This window comes from Nanorana parkeri, unplaced genomic scaffold (assembly GCF_000935625.1).
Source record: "Nanorana parkeri isolate BGI_ZX_2015 unplaced genomic scaffold, ASM93562v1 scaffold203, whole genome shotgun sequence".
NCBI classification, from domain to species: Eukaryota; Metazoa; Chordata; class Amphibia; order Anura; family Dicroglossidae; genus Nanorana; species Nanorana parkeri.
In genome coordinates this window covers 1,358,468-1,374,781 of record NW_017306471.1, presented here as the reverse complement: position 1 = coordinate 1,374,781, position 16,314 = coordinate 1,358,468, and the positions used below count along the sequence as shown (strand labels likewise).

General features: G+C 41.8%; 1 protein-coding gene across 1 annotated transcript in view; it reads left to right on the top strand.

Moving 5' to 3' along the window:
• Positions 1 to 16,314, top strand: part of SYNPO (synaptopodin) — a 66,456-nt gene that overhangs the window by 44,504 nt on the left and 5,638 nt on the right. Inside the window, exon 2 of the mRNA XM_018555602.1 lies at positions 4,574 to 6,432. Coding sequence (XP_018411104.1) covers positions 4,574 to 6,432 — 1,859 coding nt within the window. The remainder of the gene's footprint in view (positions 1 to 4,573; positions 6,433 to 16,314) is intronic.

Below are 16,314 nucleotides of genomic sequence, written 5' to 3'. Positions count from 1 at the left end.
GTGCGGGCCGCACGCCACGCACCCCCCTTATAACGCCACTGGCAGGTAGAAACCCCGGTAGAATCATGCCGGATTACAGTAGCTTGCCCTTTATTATTATTACTCTTTTATAACCAGAATTAACCTGCAGGGTTGCAGTGACCCTGGTTTCTAGGAACATGGACAGTGTTTTAGAGAGATCACAAGGGATGGTGTCTGGTTGATATGGTAGTTGAAAATCTTGGACAACCTCATTACGCTGCAAAAATTAGGCTGTATTCGAAGCCTAGCAGTGCTCCTGTGGCTACTAGTACGTTGATGTCATCATATGCAAAATTATATCATTGGCCACATTGGAGCCTTGATGCTCCAGTAGAAGGTTTCACATGCACCTAGAAGACTCCAAGAATTTCCACAGTGTAAGGCAATTGAGTGCAGAAAATCCCAACCGCTCTGCCACTGCATAGAAATGCAGTCTCACAGTGCCAACCAAGCACATAGAGCTCTGTAGTAGTATTACCTTCATTTTTCCATTGAAGGTATTTTGTTTTCTTTAATACATCTTTGTTATGATGTTTTAACTTATTTTTTGTCGTTTAACTGTGTGGTATGTCATACATTCTTATCACGAAGGGAATCCCTCTTCCTTCCACTTAGGAATGCAACGTAATAGAAACTGCCCAGAAACAATGTCATAGACCGCTCAGGTAAACAAGCCCATGTCTGCCAGATATGAGCTCTTTGGTCTTACGAGACTCACAACAGATAAAGACAAACAAAAAATGTCATGCAAGATAATGCGTGTTTTGTCTAACCCTTCATTCCTGCCATTCTTGATCTACATTTGCATTTGTCTGACAATATGTGCCCTTCTCAGTTTTGACCCTGGTGACCACATGTTTTGGAAGCGCTTATCTCTGGTATTACTATCTTATCAGCAGTAAAAGCCATTAGGTTTTATAGCACAATGATGAACTGGGTTATTTTGTTGGTGCAAATGTTCAGACACGGAAATATAAAAGTTCAACTCAAGCTTTACCTCTAGTCTTGCATAGTTGTACAGGCTTCTCTCTTGCACTGAAATAGTTTACTGTGATTTTACTGCACACTGTGAGCTGCTTGCACATAGAGCCTGCCTCATTTCCTGGCTGGAGGACCTCCAGTGACATCCAGCTCTTTCATCTCAGCTAGACTATCCGTGGCCCGCCACTTTCATTGATTAGATCTCAGTTCTTGCAATCATGGAGGGTCAGCATCATATGTGGATATTACCTAGTGCTGTCTGCATGCAAATGCAGCCTGTCCACAAATATCCATTCCTCCAGACTGATATCCACCCATCAAGGTATTTTCATATAACTGTCTATGTAAGGAACTCTGGGTAGAAAAATAAACTTACCTTTGCAGTGGGACAACCCCCACACTGCAAGGGTTAAGTGCTTGTTTTGTCTAGGTGGCTCAAAAAGCTGTAGTATTCACCTGATCCTTGATCACGTGGCCGTCAGTGTTCACCTCTCTACTCCAGCTGGGGAAAATCCCTCGGCATCCTCATGTCTAAAGCAGGTCAATGGACCTACAAAAGTTGTGATGACTTCAGCAGTCTTTAGACTGCCGGAGTCCTGGAGAGAAGAGGCTGCGGGGACCGGTCTAGCAGTCCAGAAGGACCCCCCCTAGACAAATCAAGCACTTAACCCTTGCAGTACAGGGGTAGCCCCACTGCAAATGTAATTGTTTAGCTTCCCGCAGCTCTTCTTTAAGATATTTTTCATAATATTCAAAAATAAACAAGGCTGGAGCAGTGTTGCACATGTCAACATAAGAAAAGAAAAAGAGAAGGAAAGAATGGGGGAGTGTTGGCTGGGGGTCATCATACTCTTGGTGAATAAAAGTTTAGCCATTTGTGAACCAAAGCCCTAGAGATCCTTTTGAAGCAGATACCTGTATGTCTAAAAGAAGGTAGTGCCGCCAGAGAATAAACCTTTCCATGGGTCTAGACCTTAAGTGTTTAACCATAGCAAACACGTATACAAATGTTCTTATCAGAGCTGCTATTTATCAGACGTTTTGAAAAGAGGAGTGGGTAGGTGTGGTGGGTAAGAGCAAAAAGTAGAAACTAGAAGTAGAAAAGAAGGGGGTGTTCAGCCACAGAAAGAGTTCTGGATAGCAGGTCTACCAAGTGTTTCACAGTAAGTTCTTGCATGATGAGGTCCCACAGTTCCCTTACAATGTCATAGATCTCTGGGGCATTATGTAGTTTGGCCAACAAAAGCTCCATCGATTGTATTTCCCAAATACAATTAAGGAGATCTTTTTTTTTTATGGAGGAGATAATTGTTTCCAATGTAGTGCTATCAGGCATTTCGCTGCAGTCAAGATATGGATAATAAGTTGTTTTCCCTTATGTGTCACCTTTTTAAGGGGTACCCCTAGGAGATAGATCAAAGCACCTAAGAGTAGTGGTCTATCTGTGACTTTGAACATCCAGGCTTTTAGTGCCAGAACGATGTGATTTCAGAGCATTCCCAAAATAGGTAGATTACGGTACACACATATTCTTTACATCTCAACTGGTGGAGATGTTCCGGGCGGTATTACTAATGAAATATAATTTTATAGGATTTTTTGTAATAGGAAGCAGATGGAGATTCTTCCAGTGTTGTTTTATCAAGTTTGCCACATCGTAAGGGGAGTTCACGGGCCAGATCCGTTTCCCATTTTAGCATATAGTGGTGCCTTGGGAACTGGTCAATTGGTATATTCATTAGGATTTTAGAAAATGTTAGAGATGAACCCTTTCCTGGACAGTCTTCCCTCGCGAGCCAATTCAAAGTGTATGAGCATTGAAAACTGCTGGATTGATAAGAGATATTGAGCATAGTGTATAGTGCATTTTGGATGACTTCTCCCAAGAGCCAGCCCACCGCTTGCATCAGGTCTAAGGGCTCTTGAGAGGAGTACTGGTCCTCCAGCCCTCCCACCAGCCTTGATCTGCATGCATTTTATAAAAAAGCACCGAGACGTAGTATTGACATCACTAATCACTAAAATAAGGCATGTAATGAAAATGGAAACGTGTTGTTTATAGTTTTACTTAGCATATTGTAGAAAGGATAACAAGGGAACCAGGGAAGACAAAATATAAGAAGATAAAACTTCAGATTTAAACTCTTATTGGCTTTACAGAATGGCTATGTATTCATATGTGACGTTATGGATACAAAACATACTTTGTACAATTTTTTACATTATAGTTAGTGCTTTAGCATTCATTCTGTTATAAAGTTATGCCCTGGTAGGCCATATAGAAAAAACAAGAGGAAGGCACAGTCAGAGACCCCCAAATAGGAGCTTTAAATATTTGGTGAAGGCTGGTAAGTGCTGAATCATTCACTAGCTTTTTATCTCACAAGGCTCTCTAGTGGTAAGATTTATCTAATGATGTTCCCACCTCCAATTGTCTCATTATGGAGCCTTGCTGTTGTTAAAGGCCTTGTAAAGTACATACAAATCTAACAATTGTAGCAAACCCAGCTCTTAATTCCCATTAACTGAGGTATCAAATTTGACAGGACCGACTTTCTAGACTATAAGCAAATTTTTTTACAATGGGATACACATTGTAGACTAGGCGCTAAATGTCAATTCTACATGGATAAACCATAGAGCTTACCTGAGGGCAACTTAGGTGGGAAGCTGTTTTTTCTGTGGATATAAAGGAGAAGCCTGATTCAAGAATAATTCTCCACCTGCTGTGCTAGGTTTTGTTCAGTGAGGGGTTCCTGGACTCCGGTTTGTCAAGCCGCCCCTATAAGCACCACTTGCGCAGTAGAAAAAGTACTGTTCTTTATCAGCAGCAGATAGTACTGATTAATATCTGACTGTCTTTTTATCAAATAATAGTAGATAAAGCTGACGGAATTGTAAAGTATCTGTTTATATTTTTGATAAACTAGATTGCTTACTCTATAAAATAATGTACAGTGTATTGACAATGTGCAAAATGCTATAAGAAGCCCATAACAGCTAGTCTTGTCTCAGATTACTATAGTCAGGTATTTTTGACATTTGCTACAATTTGCAGGTAGTCTTTATAGGAGAACTATGGAGTGAGTGAATTACACTCATCCCCATTAGAGCCGACACGTGACATTGAAACTGCACCATTCCGCTCACTTCCCGATCATCTCCCTGCAGAGAGTGGTGACTGCCCGCTATATTCTGAGTTTTGGTTCATGGGAGGACACAGTATATGTCCTCCCGTGACCCTGAGGAGAACTATGGAAAAAAAACGCGGCCCCATAGTTCTTTAAATACAGCCAATTTTGTAAACTATCACTAAGAGCAATAATACGTTGTAAAATTATTTAATTTATAATAGTAAATCAGTTAAGCTGTAATAAGCTACAGTTAGTTACTGTACCACCAGACACTACAATATTATACTTTATGTTTTTGACCTGCTTGTGAAGACTCTGCAACATAATAATCTATTGACTGGGAAAACACAATATTGGAAAACTCATGTTTTATTGTTGCATATGTTGTAAGAAAAGCATTTTTGCTTATTGAATTGCGTTATTTTTGTTTTCCATAGATATCCCAAGAAGCATCAGCCTTACAGAGAAGGAGCTAAGGGAAGCACAATCTCTTAGTGATAACAATTCTTCTCAACTGAATCCAACAGGAAGTTGCTCAAGGGGAGCCCAACTTTTTCACCGCCGACGTCAAAAACTTAAAGCTTTTGAGGAACAGAAGCTTGCAAGACAAGCTCAGATACAGGCCACCAAAAATCCACAGTATAACCAAATTCAGTATGGTGCAAGGCTTTCAGAGTCTATGAGAGAAGAATCTCACTTTGGCTCTGGACAACCAAGACGTTTCAGCAATATGGAAGAAAACTCTGTTGACCATGGGAGCATAGGAGAAACAGATGATGTGTGGCTAGATGAGATTAAAGAAGCTGATTATCTGCCAATAGATAAGCGAGCCCCTTCTCCTAGTGCTTCAGAAGAAAACCCTAAGGAACCTTTAAGTGCCTATCTGAAGGAAACTCTGGTTGTAACCAATTCTAGTACAAATGGTTTGATCATTGAAAACAGTCAAGAGACAGAAACACCTGTTAAGAAAGAACAAAATGGCACTTCAAACACACAGTACTGTGAAGTACATCTTACTCTGTCCAAACCAGTATCTGTGGCTAACAGAACAGCCAAGCCGTTTGGAGGCCAGTTACCTGTTAAAAGAAATGTGTCCTCGTTAGAAAAAAGTCCTACCATTGACCTCCCTCCCCCACCAACATATGCAGAAACCTTATCAAGTCCTCCACCAGTCAGCCGTGTTCGTTCTCCACCTTCTTATTCTGCACTATATCCCTCTGAGCCTCACCATGTTATCCCTGTCCAACAAGTAATAAACCATGGAGAGAGAAGACTGACGTCTCAACCAAAAAGTGGCATCTTAGAGTCCATTTCAGCACGTAAAGCACCTAGAAAGTCCATGTTCACTTTCATTGAAAAGCCAAAGATGGCCCCTAATCCTGAACTTTTGTCTATGGTTCAAAATTCAGATGGACGTCAAAAGAACAAGGAGCGTGGAAGTGTGTCAACTGAGGATGAGTCATTTGCTCTTGGAGCTGAAGCTTCTAATTACCAAAATACTAAGTCACCTAATGCAACACACAATACAGAAAGCTCAGATGTAGTTCCAGACTGGTCGTCTGGTCTTAAGTCTCCTGGTGTAAAAGCAAAGCCACCCCCTATACCAATACATCAAGCTCTAACTGAAGATAAAGGGAAAGGTGCAGAATTGTTTGCACGGAGGCAATCCAGAATGGAACGCTTTGTGATTCAATCTCCTGACACTGTTCGGTCACCTTCTCCTACTATGTCACTGCCACCTTCTTGGAAGTATGCTATGAATGCTAGAACTCCACCTTCTCCACTTGGTTACCTACCCAAAAACAACCAAAGATCACCCATGCTTCCTTCCACTACACAGATCTCTAATCCTGCCTCAGAGAGTGTGCAATCTCAAAAGGAACTCGAAATATCTAAACGTCAGCCATATCAACTTCAGTCCTCTCTGTTCATCCTCTCACCAAGCAAAGGTCCCTTGAGCTCACTTCCCAAAGGAGCACCTCCTCCCAAACCCATGGTGATTGAATCTTATCGGTTAACCAGACAGTCTTCCTGCCCATCCTCACCTTTGGTTCCTTCTCCCACAGTGTATTCTCCACCGTACTTCCAGTCACTTCGATCACCTTCTTCTGTAATGTCACCACCTCCTGTTGCTGACACTCCCACCAATTTCGGAAGAATCACTCCAACCAACCAGGTGTCCCCACTGTCACCAGTTAATTTTTCAAACACAAGAGTGTCATCTCCACGAAACAAAACTGTTATTCAAGCTCCTCGGCCATCATTTTCTGCTAAAAACGCAGGATTAGAGTCACAGGTGTGGAAACCTTCTCCATATTACAAATAGTAACTTCAAATATTTCTAATATTTGGTTTATGGTTATACACTGAGATTGATACAGGAACTAAGATCAGGTCAGATTGTACTATAGCCATAGCAAAATGAATTCTCTTAAAGATCCAGCTAGACTTTTATACTGTGAGGAAGAGTAGTAGTAATTATTAATTAGTCATTATAATAGAACTTTATTCAGAAAAAGTAGATCATAGCATTGAAAAGAAGATTTCTTTATTGACTCTCTACCTTCTTCTCTTTGCTTGGACTTGAATTTCTGCATCTCAAGCCTTCATCTTTCACTTCTTCTATGCAATTTTCTGGACAAGTTCTGTTGCCCTTGATGCTTTTGCTTGATCTTTGTTGATTTCGTTTTACATGATGTGCCATACTTACGAGAAAGAAAAAAAACTGTCTGTATGACTGTGCCTTCTGCATATGTCTCTGTTTCTTCTTTGTGTCGTGATTTTTGTTTTCAAGAGACTTAGAGTTGCAGGAGCAATGGTGTGGAGTAATCATTAGTAACCAATCACAGGTCGGTCTAGCTACTTTAAATTGGTCAAATCTGATTGATTGGTTACTGCACACCCTTTGCCATTTTCACTGGGTTGCCTTATCAAAGTGCCTGAAAGAAGAACTATCTGTTGCTTATAGCAATCTAGTCATAGTTTCTTCTAGGTGCAAAATGAAAAGAAATCAGTTACTATATTAATTACAGACACATCATCTTTCATATAGTTTGAGCGATGAAGCCTTGTATTACCAGTTAAAGGAGAAGTATAAAAAGACAGTATTGATGAGGTCTTGGATATTTCCTAGTTTTCCCCAGGATATATTCTGATTCCTACGTCAAATTAAGACCTCAATAATAAGATAACTCCATATTTTCCGAATTAAAAAATATTTTTCTGCCCCTAAAGCAAATTACAGATATATGCCTCTCAATAACCTACACTCTACTATTCTACCAGTATGGACGTTTATTTGGAAAGAAAAGCCCTTGAAATTCACCCCTGTTTTGGGGGAGTGACAAGGCTAACAGACGAAGATTTCCACCCCAACAAATAATCACCTCTCTTGAGACAGGTCTGCTGATGATGTTTGTTCCCTGTTGACATCTCAGTAATTCTCAACAATCATGAGATATCCTAGACATAAATACTGGGGGTGGGGATAAAAACACCAATTGAGTCTGCCAGGGGTGTAAGTAGAAATCACAGGGCCCCATGGCAAAATTTTGTATCCCCCCCCAAATCAAAATACCATGAATAACACGTTGCTATAGTCATGTGGCACAGTGCCTGAGCTACAGTATATATTATTATATGATATGATTACATGTGGTTAGGAATCATTCTCTCTGAACGCAGTGGCTGTCACCTGATCATTAACTTGAATGGATGACAGCTGCCTATTGTAAACGCCAGATTAAGGATTCCTGCTGCAGGAAAATGCAAATTCTTGACGCAGAAATTCCTAATTGACCCTAAACTTACAGATATGAATGGGGCTTAATACACAAACACACACATAGAGAAATACATCCCCCAATGCACACATAGAGAAATACTTAGACATACACAGAATAATACACCCTTCATCGTTTCCCCTCATCCCCCACAGATAAAATAAAACACCCACACACAGAATAATACACCCCCCATCATTTCCCCCTCCGCCCTCGTTTGCCGCAGAAACAATTAAAAACCCCATCACCTGCACATTCCCTGGTGATCCAGTGGTCTGGTGCAGACCTCACTAATCCTTCCTTTTGGCTGGAGCTCAGAGCTCTGTCTGAACAGAGCTAGTTATTGCCGGCATTGACAGGAGCAGCTATGCGGTCCGCATCTGACAGAGATGCAGACTGTGTAGCTGGGGGCCAGATGATAGCGGTTCTTGGAGACCCCTGTAGAGCCTTTCTTCCTTCCTGCTGCTGACTGGGCCCTCCCATCTGCCCCGGGCTCCATAGCTGCCATGTGGGCCTCTATGGTGGTAGTTCTGCCAATGGAGTCTGCCTCTCCCATTAATGATTTACTTACTGCTGAGATACTATTGCTGAGATACTATTAAGACGTCATTTCACTTTCCTTTGCATTCCTTTTTCTGTTCTGCTGTTTACTGTCTGAACTCTTCACTGGTTTGTAAGGAATGATAATTCCTATTGAGTGACCTTAAATTGGAACCATACCTCCCAACTTTAGAATTTCAGAAAGAGGGGCACTTAGCGCCCAACAGAGAAAAGTAGCTGTGGTTAAATAGAGCGTGTCTTAATAGAGTCTGAATCTACTGTCATTATACACCACACATGTATGCTGCACTCCTATTCACTAAATACTCTTATATTACAGTTGCAGAACTAGAACAAGACATATATATTTCTCAGCATCATTTTTTTCATTACACCTCTTTCTCGGCACATAAAATAGGCAGACAGCTCAAACTTTGTTTGGTCCTACCTTAAAGCCACTCTCCAGGAAGAAAATTGGAATTTGCCATCTCCTGCACATAACACCGGGCTTTCTGGGCAGTGGCACTGTGGGGAGTGAGCGATGCAATTTGAGCAGTAGAGTGCTCCAGTCACATCACCCTCTCCTCTTCATTATGGCCCATGAAATACCTTGTATTTTTTCACGGAGGAGAGGAGGGGGTGGGGATATGGCATCATTTCATCCTTTTCAAGCACAGAATGCCTTGTATTCTTTAATAAATATATATATAAATAACAGTAGTAGAGATACCATATTGCCACAAAGCATGCGTGGTATATTGCTGCGATTTTGGAGCAGATTGAATAGCATGAACCACGCATGAATGTATTTGTTGTCTTCTTGGAGAAAGCCAAGGGGGCAAAGTTATTCTTGGAAAATTAGCCTTCTAATTACAATGTTTTACTTTGCTACACAAAGATTATTTATCTCTCTACTTATCTCCCTATTTATTTAACCAACTAATCTAATCTTGAGCTTATCCTACTTTACTATTATGGACCTGATATCTGCATTTCAACATGAAACTAAGAAGGAAACAAAAATGTCATTTTACTTCATGTGTTCTTCTTTTAATATAACTTTAGGATGACCTTTAATGTGCACTTGTTATGTAACACTGAAAACTTTCAGTACTGCATGACAGTTAAACTTTAAGGGCTACTTGAGTAGCATATTACTGTCTCTGCGTGTAAAAATTGGACTCAGTACCTATGCTAATTATAGAACCAAAAAAAAGTAACGACTTCTATTTGAGCTGGTACATGGTCAGAAAAAGAGCATGCCGAGTTAACAGCTAGGGTATAACCAGATTTTAAAGAATTGGGCAGCACAAAGAGCAATTAGAGTGCGCAAAGTGCATTAACTTGCAGCAACCAGTCAACTGAACACTGAACCACCAGGTCTTTATAGCTGTGATCACACAGCGAGATCTTTTCTCACCTCTGCCTGGACAATGCAATCAGGAGAACTTCCCTGTTATTCCCTCTAAAGTGCTTTTTCTATACGTTGCTGTGGCAGGACTGTATCTAAGTGTGATGGAGACCCATAGCAAAAGCATAAGGCTGGGTTCACACCTGAGCGGTTTTTTCCAGCTAATTTTTCAGCTCGTTTTTAGCGCGTTTTTCCGTTCAGTGAAACGCGCGTTTCACTGGCGGTATGATTTTTGTCCCCCTTTATGTTCTCTATATTTAAAAAAAATATATATATTTTTTTTGTTTCACTTTTAAACTTCCCGCCGGCTCTGCCCCCCTGCGACGTGGCCGCTCGCAAGGGACGGAACCCGGAAGTCGGCAGCGGGGATCGCGGACAAGGTAAGACCTGTACGCTGTATTCCCGAGTGTGGCTTGGGGTTACGGCTTTGTTAACCCCGATCCACACTCGGGAATACCAATGGAAACGCGCGGCAAAACGCCCCAAGGAAGCTCCTGTACTTCTTTGGGCGTAGTGCGTTTTGCAGCGAATTCCTACGCGCTTGAAAACGCCCAGGTGGGAACCATGCCCATAGGCAATCATTGGTTTTCACATGTTGAGAGTTTTACAGCGCGTAGGAACGCGCTGTAAAACGCCCAGGTGTAAACCAGGCCTAGGGAAACCTCTTATCTTCATCTAAATTACAGTAATTCCATTAGTAAAAAAATAATACTAATTGCCTAACAGTCTTATTAGAGGTTACAAGACTTTATATATACTTTATTTTATCAAAATGTATTAGCTTCACAATTGCTATTTGCATAAATGATTGTGTAGCCAGATAGGGCTGGGTTCCCTATGCTTCTGGGCCCCATAGAAGCTATACAGTCTGCAGTGGCTATAGCTACACAATTGTCCTGTGAAGAATGCACTCTGGCCAGAGGAATTAGGACATGCATCTCATGGCCAAGCCTTGGATGATGAAATCAGGGGTGAGAGAAAGCTTCCCGGCAAGTTCATGACTGGCTAAGACCCATGAAGTACTAAACCCTTAATCAGTCCAACTATGATGGAAAAAGTTTAGGGTAGAATTCCCTATTTACTTGAAAAAGGTTGTGCTACATCATTCCACTGTATAAAATATTAATAAAGTGCTCCTTATTAGGGATCACATTTGAAAAGGAATGTATTTGTATGTCAGCAGTAGTGATTCTCTAGGCAGCTGCTCTTGAGGTAAAAAACTAATAGGATGGTGTTAAAAACTTTGATCACCATTCTTTCTCATGAGGTATACTTTTTCCTATCACTTGTTTGCTGTGGATTTACCAGCCAGAGGTCCATTGATCATCCTCTCAGTGGTCATCCATCTGTGGCCAGGTTGTTGAGCAACCCTCATGATTGTCTGCAGCAGTGCATAAATCTGCTTAGCTCACTGACACTGAAATCCCCTCTGGGTCTTTGTACACACCAGTTGCCTGACCTGCAGCTTGCCTTTCTGTAGGGCCCTCTTCATGTCCTCCATCCACTTCTCCGTTGCCTTGGTGTCTGTGCCCATGGTGTACTTAAAGTCTTAGATGGCATATAATTAATTCTGATTCAATCACAGTCCTTTAAAAGGGCACCAGACTTAGGGGTAAGCTTGAGTGTAGTTGGCACTTTGAGCCTGATTTGTTAGTGTGTAAGTCGATGTATTCCCCCTCAACCACCAGTTTTTAATCTGATCTTTTGCTGAGGGCAAGTTGCACTAACTCGTAGAAAGAACATTTAATACATAAGGCCTTTCATCCTTTTGTATTGGTTGTGAATCTTCACACAACTGAATGTTAAAAAAGCAAATGTAGATGTGGAGAAGGATTACAACATCTTTTATGCAGTCTATGTTGCTACTGACGAGTTTTCCTTTTCATCAAGACCTGGTGACACCCTGTAACACAGCGTGTCACCAGGACAGAAAGTAAGGGGTTCTAATAGCGGGAGACTCCCTGAACATCAGGGAGACTTGAGATCCCTGCATTTCCATCATGACAACATAGACAACTATAAAAATCTGACACATTTTCTAATCCTGCCCCAGTCTGTTAACTACTCCACCAACCTCATATTGTTCACTTTTGGAGAGACTTTCCCTCATTTCCCATCCCAATGGCAGTGGGACAGGAAGGTAGAAGAAATCTCTCACAACACCGGTTCTAACCATTCCCCACCTAATCATTATGTGAAACAGGTTTAAACTCAAGTTGGTCTTTTAAGAATATCTCAAGACAACATTTGCTTTAGGATAAAGTAGAAAAAGGATAAAACCCCTGTTAGGCTTTTACTGTCTTTGTCCCATTGGGGAGATTTCCTACCACGTCTTGGCCTGGAGACAAAAAAGGAAGGGAACTTCCCCTCTTCGACATTTGTCACTAGTACAGGTGTCCCTGTTGGAAAATGTTAAGATTCCCCATCACTTTCTAGTCGTGACAACTGTAAAAGTTTTCATTTTCCGTTACTTCTTGTCCAGCTGACAATAGTCACTAGACAGCAATAAAACAATAAACCTTCCATGCTCCATCCAAAATGTTAACAAATTCTGGCTATAGATATTCTTTAAGTTTAATGATAAGATTTAGGAGAACCCCATTATTCCCCTTTTCTTTAGTTTAATAATGTATTTGCTTGATCAGGAAGGAACCACCTGTTAATAATAAAGGATTTTCCTGGAAAGTTAAGGAAGATGTAAACCCTTACTAAATGATATGTAATTTGCTAAAACAGTGCGTATCACCAACAATTGCAATTTTAGTTTTTTAGTAGGATACTTGTTTTCTCCTGCAGCCTCCTTGTAGCCACTTCCTGTCTAAATGCATAGCGGAGTGGATTTTTTTTCAGGGCAGATTTAAAGTGACACTAAACTCAGGAGTTAAATCTTCTTAATGCATTCAAATACCCAAACCATTAACAAAAATGTATCTTATTTGTGTATCACTCGCCTGTAGATCCTCAAATCATCTCTGAATTGGTGCTGACACTGTCCTTCCCTCTGGAGGATGACTACTTTTGTTCCCCATGGTCTCTGTGTGTGTGTTGTAAAGTAGTCACTGCTCCAAACTCACTCCCGTGATGGACTATACTCTCACATTTAGTTTACTAATGTGTATTGAAGTTAGAGTCTATCACGGGAGCAAGCTTGGAGCGGTGACTACTTTACAACACACAGAGGGACCATGGAGCACAAAAGTAGCCACCCTCCAGAAGGAAGGACAGTGTCAGCACCAATTCAGAGATGATTTGAGGATCTACAGCCGAGTAATACACAAATAAGGTACATTTATGTTAATGGTTAAGGTACTTGGATGCATTTTTAAGATCAAACTCCTGAGTTTAGTGTCACTTTAATCATGGTGACAATTGTAGACCATACCTGCTTAATCTGTGCTGAAATGGCCACTTGTAGTCTTCATCAGAAGTCTGTCATAGGGTGACAACATAGGAGCACATTTGGGAGACAGGGACAGTGTAGTGATGTTTTACCAGGAAGCGCCTGAACAAGGATCTTCATGGCAGGATCAGCAGGTATTATTAACAGGGTTATTCACAAAAGGGTGAAGAGTTTGGAGAAGGCAGGAGAAGTGAACAATCTAGGACAACATAGCTGATTTAGAGAAATTCTCCAATTCAGCTCACTTTCCAGTTCAGCTATGTTGTCCTATATTGTTCACTTCTCCTGCCTTCTCCAAACTCTTCACCCTTTGTGAATAACCCTGTTAATGAAAGCTGCAGACAATGACATTTGAAATGACATTTACATATTAAAGATTATATAAACTGTTAGTGATTGGGCTTAGATATCATTATATGGTTGATTTGTGTAGTTTCCTCCTCCACTAATGTAATATGACAGCCGATTGGTTGCTGCATGTTGCTGTATTTGCACATAGCTGCTTACCTAATTCACTAGTTTGTACAGATTTACAGAGAAGTGAAATGGCACGGCAGACATAAACATGGTTCACAGATATCACAAGTCCTGCCTGATAATACGTGTTATAAATTTTGTGTACTTGTCATTTTAATGGCACTGAAGTTGTTTGTGCGGAAAGAATATCTCAGCCTTTATTTTCACACAGTCATGTGATGTGCCGGCTTAAGAGTTTCCTAATATACACTGCAATGACAAAAACAGAAATGGAAAAAGTGCAGATTTCAGGTAGTGGACTCTCAGGAAGGAACATTTGTTATTATTTTGCCGTTTCTTGGCATGGAAATATTCCCTAATGGTGACTAGTATATATTTTCCTGTAAAGGAACAGAAAACACAAATGGACCAGACTTAGTCTGTGGGAAGAATGAGATCATTGTGCGTTATATTTTTAGATGGAGCGTTGAGATTTGCTGGCCTTGGGATTAGTGGGAAGGCAGTAATATTACCGTCCCTGCTAATCAGGAGCCAAGTAGCCAATCTACAAGAAATGTTATTGCCAATGATTTTCTAGGTCAGTGGTTCTCAACCTTTCTAGGGCCGGGACCCCTTGGTAATATTTGCCAAGTTGTGGTGACCCCCAACCGTAAAATTTAGGGATGCACTGATACTCGTAGCTGTGTGGGCTCTCGGGAGGCTATGCAGGCTCTCAGATGGCTAGTGGGACTCTCTGTTGGCGTCCAGTGCGGGCTCTGTGGTGCCCAGTGTGGGCTCTGTGGTGATCAAGCACTCACCTCCCCTCACTCCTGCCTGCTCCCCTCTCTCTGATCCTCTCTGGCCTCTGCTGCTGCAGTGCCATCTAGGAGTACTGACACTGCTGCGCTAGGAGGAGGCTGAGAAGCCTCTTACCTAGAGCAGCACAAGGCATGTGGGGAGCCCCTCAACTGTGGGTTGCGACCCACTTTTGTGTTCGCGACCCACAGGTTGAGAACCACTGTTCTAGGTAATATTCATTACTGAGTCGGCGTTTGTTAAATCTTTTACACAAAGTTATATCTGGCAATAGCCACAAAGCACAATAAAACCGATAGTAACCTATTGAACAAGAACTCCGGGCAAAACTTTTATCAACCTTTCCAGTGGGGCTACCCCCGCACTGTGAGGGCTAATTGCCCGTTTTCATCTAGGTGCTAAAATAAAAAAGTTATACTCACCCAATCCTAGGAGCCGGCTTGCTCTTAGATCGGGCTTTCCAGCCTCGCTCCCCCTTTGCTGCAGCAGTCTAAGGATCCTCAAGTCATCACGTCTAATACATTGTGTACGGGACATGAGGACGCCGAGGGACATACCCTCGCTGCAGCGTACGAGGAGACAGGCTGGAGGGAGCGCTATAACAGCAGGGCGGCCCTGAGGTTCAGGTGAGTATAACTGTTTTATTTCAGCACCTAATCAAAAATGAGCAGTTAAACCTTGCAGTGCAGGGGTAGCCCCACTGCAAGGGTTTATAAAAGTTTTGGCCAGAGGTTTTTTCTTTTTAAAGATCTATAATCTATAGCAGGGATAGGCAAACAATGACCCTCCAGCTGTGGTGAAACTACAAATCCTATCATGCACCTGCCTTTGGGAGACATGCTTGTGGCTGTCAGACTCTTGCAAAGCCTAATGGGATTTGTAGTTGCACCACAGCTGGAGGGCCGGAGTTTGCCTAACCCTGATGTACAGTATTTTCTTGGGGTCCATTTATAATAGAGAGAGGATATCACTATCCCTTTTCTGTTTCGCAGTGCTACTGCATACAGCAGCCAGCATTTTGGAGCCCATCCATGCCACCCCAATGTGCAGTGCAATGCACATTTTAAAGCAGACCACTGTGCTCCCTCCTGTTGGCTATTGGTTGAATTAATCTGATTGGCTGCAGTCACAGTTTAACCGAGAATTTTCAGACTGGCTCCTTCAATTGAAAAATCGGCTTTTGTTGCTGACACACAAAGAGGGGCAAATCCTGCTGAATGGGCCAAAATTGGAGCAGTGGATAGACCTATACAACAGAATATGCCAGGCTGTCATTCTGACACTTATACATTGAGTCAATGACCCAAAACAAGTATGCAGATAAGAACATCCTTACTTTCATTCTACTGATCTGCATACTTGTTTTGACAGCAGCCAGTGGGTCAGCACAACAACCAGGCAAATGGCATTTTCAAAGTTAGATAACGCAATGGAAGCTGGTGTATTTCTCTCATGACAGGCAAACCTGTTTTGAGAGACTATAGAGAATAACACTGCTGACTTCTCCTTCTGAAAATGCTAGTTGTCTAGCACTTATTGTTATTCCAATGGCTTTAATGCTTTCTTGGTTACTGATGCAGATCAGTAACCAAGAAATTAGTGTCGTCAGTGTGTTTATGGCCGGAAAACACTGGATCGCAGAAATCAAGCCGGGCCATGTTGTGGGTGTGGTGCTGCCATCCATGCTGCCATCCATGTCAATGGTGATGCAGACACACTCCCCCCCCCCCTCCCGGCCCCCAGGGCGATTGCCCACACCGGAATGCAGGGACA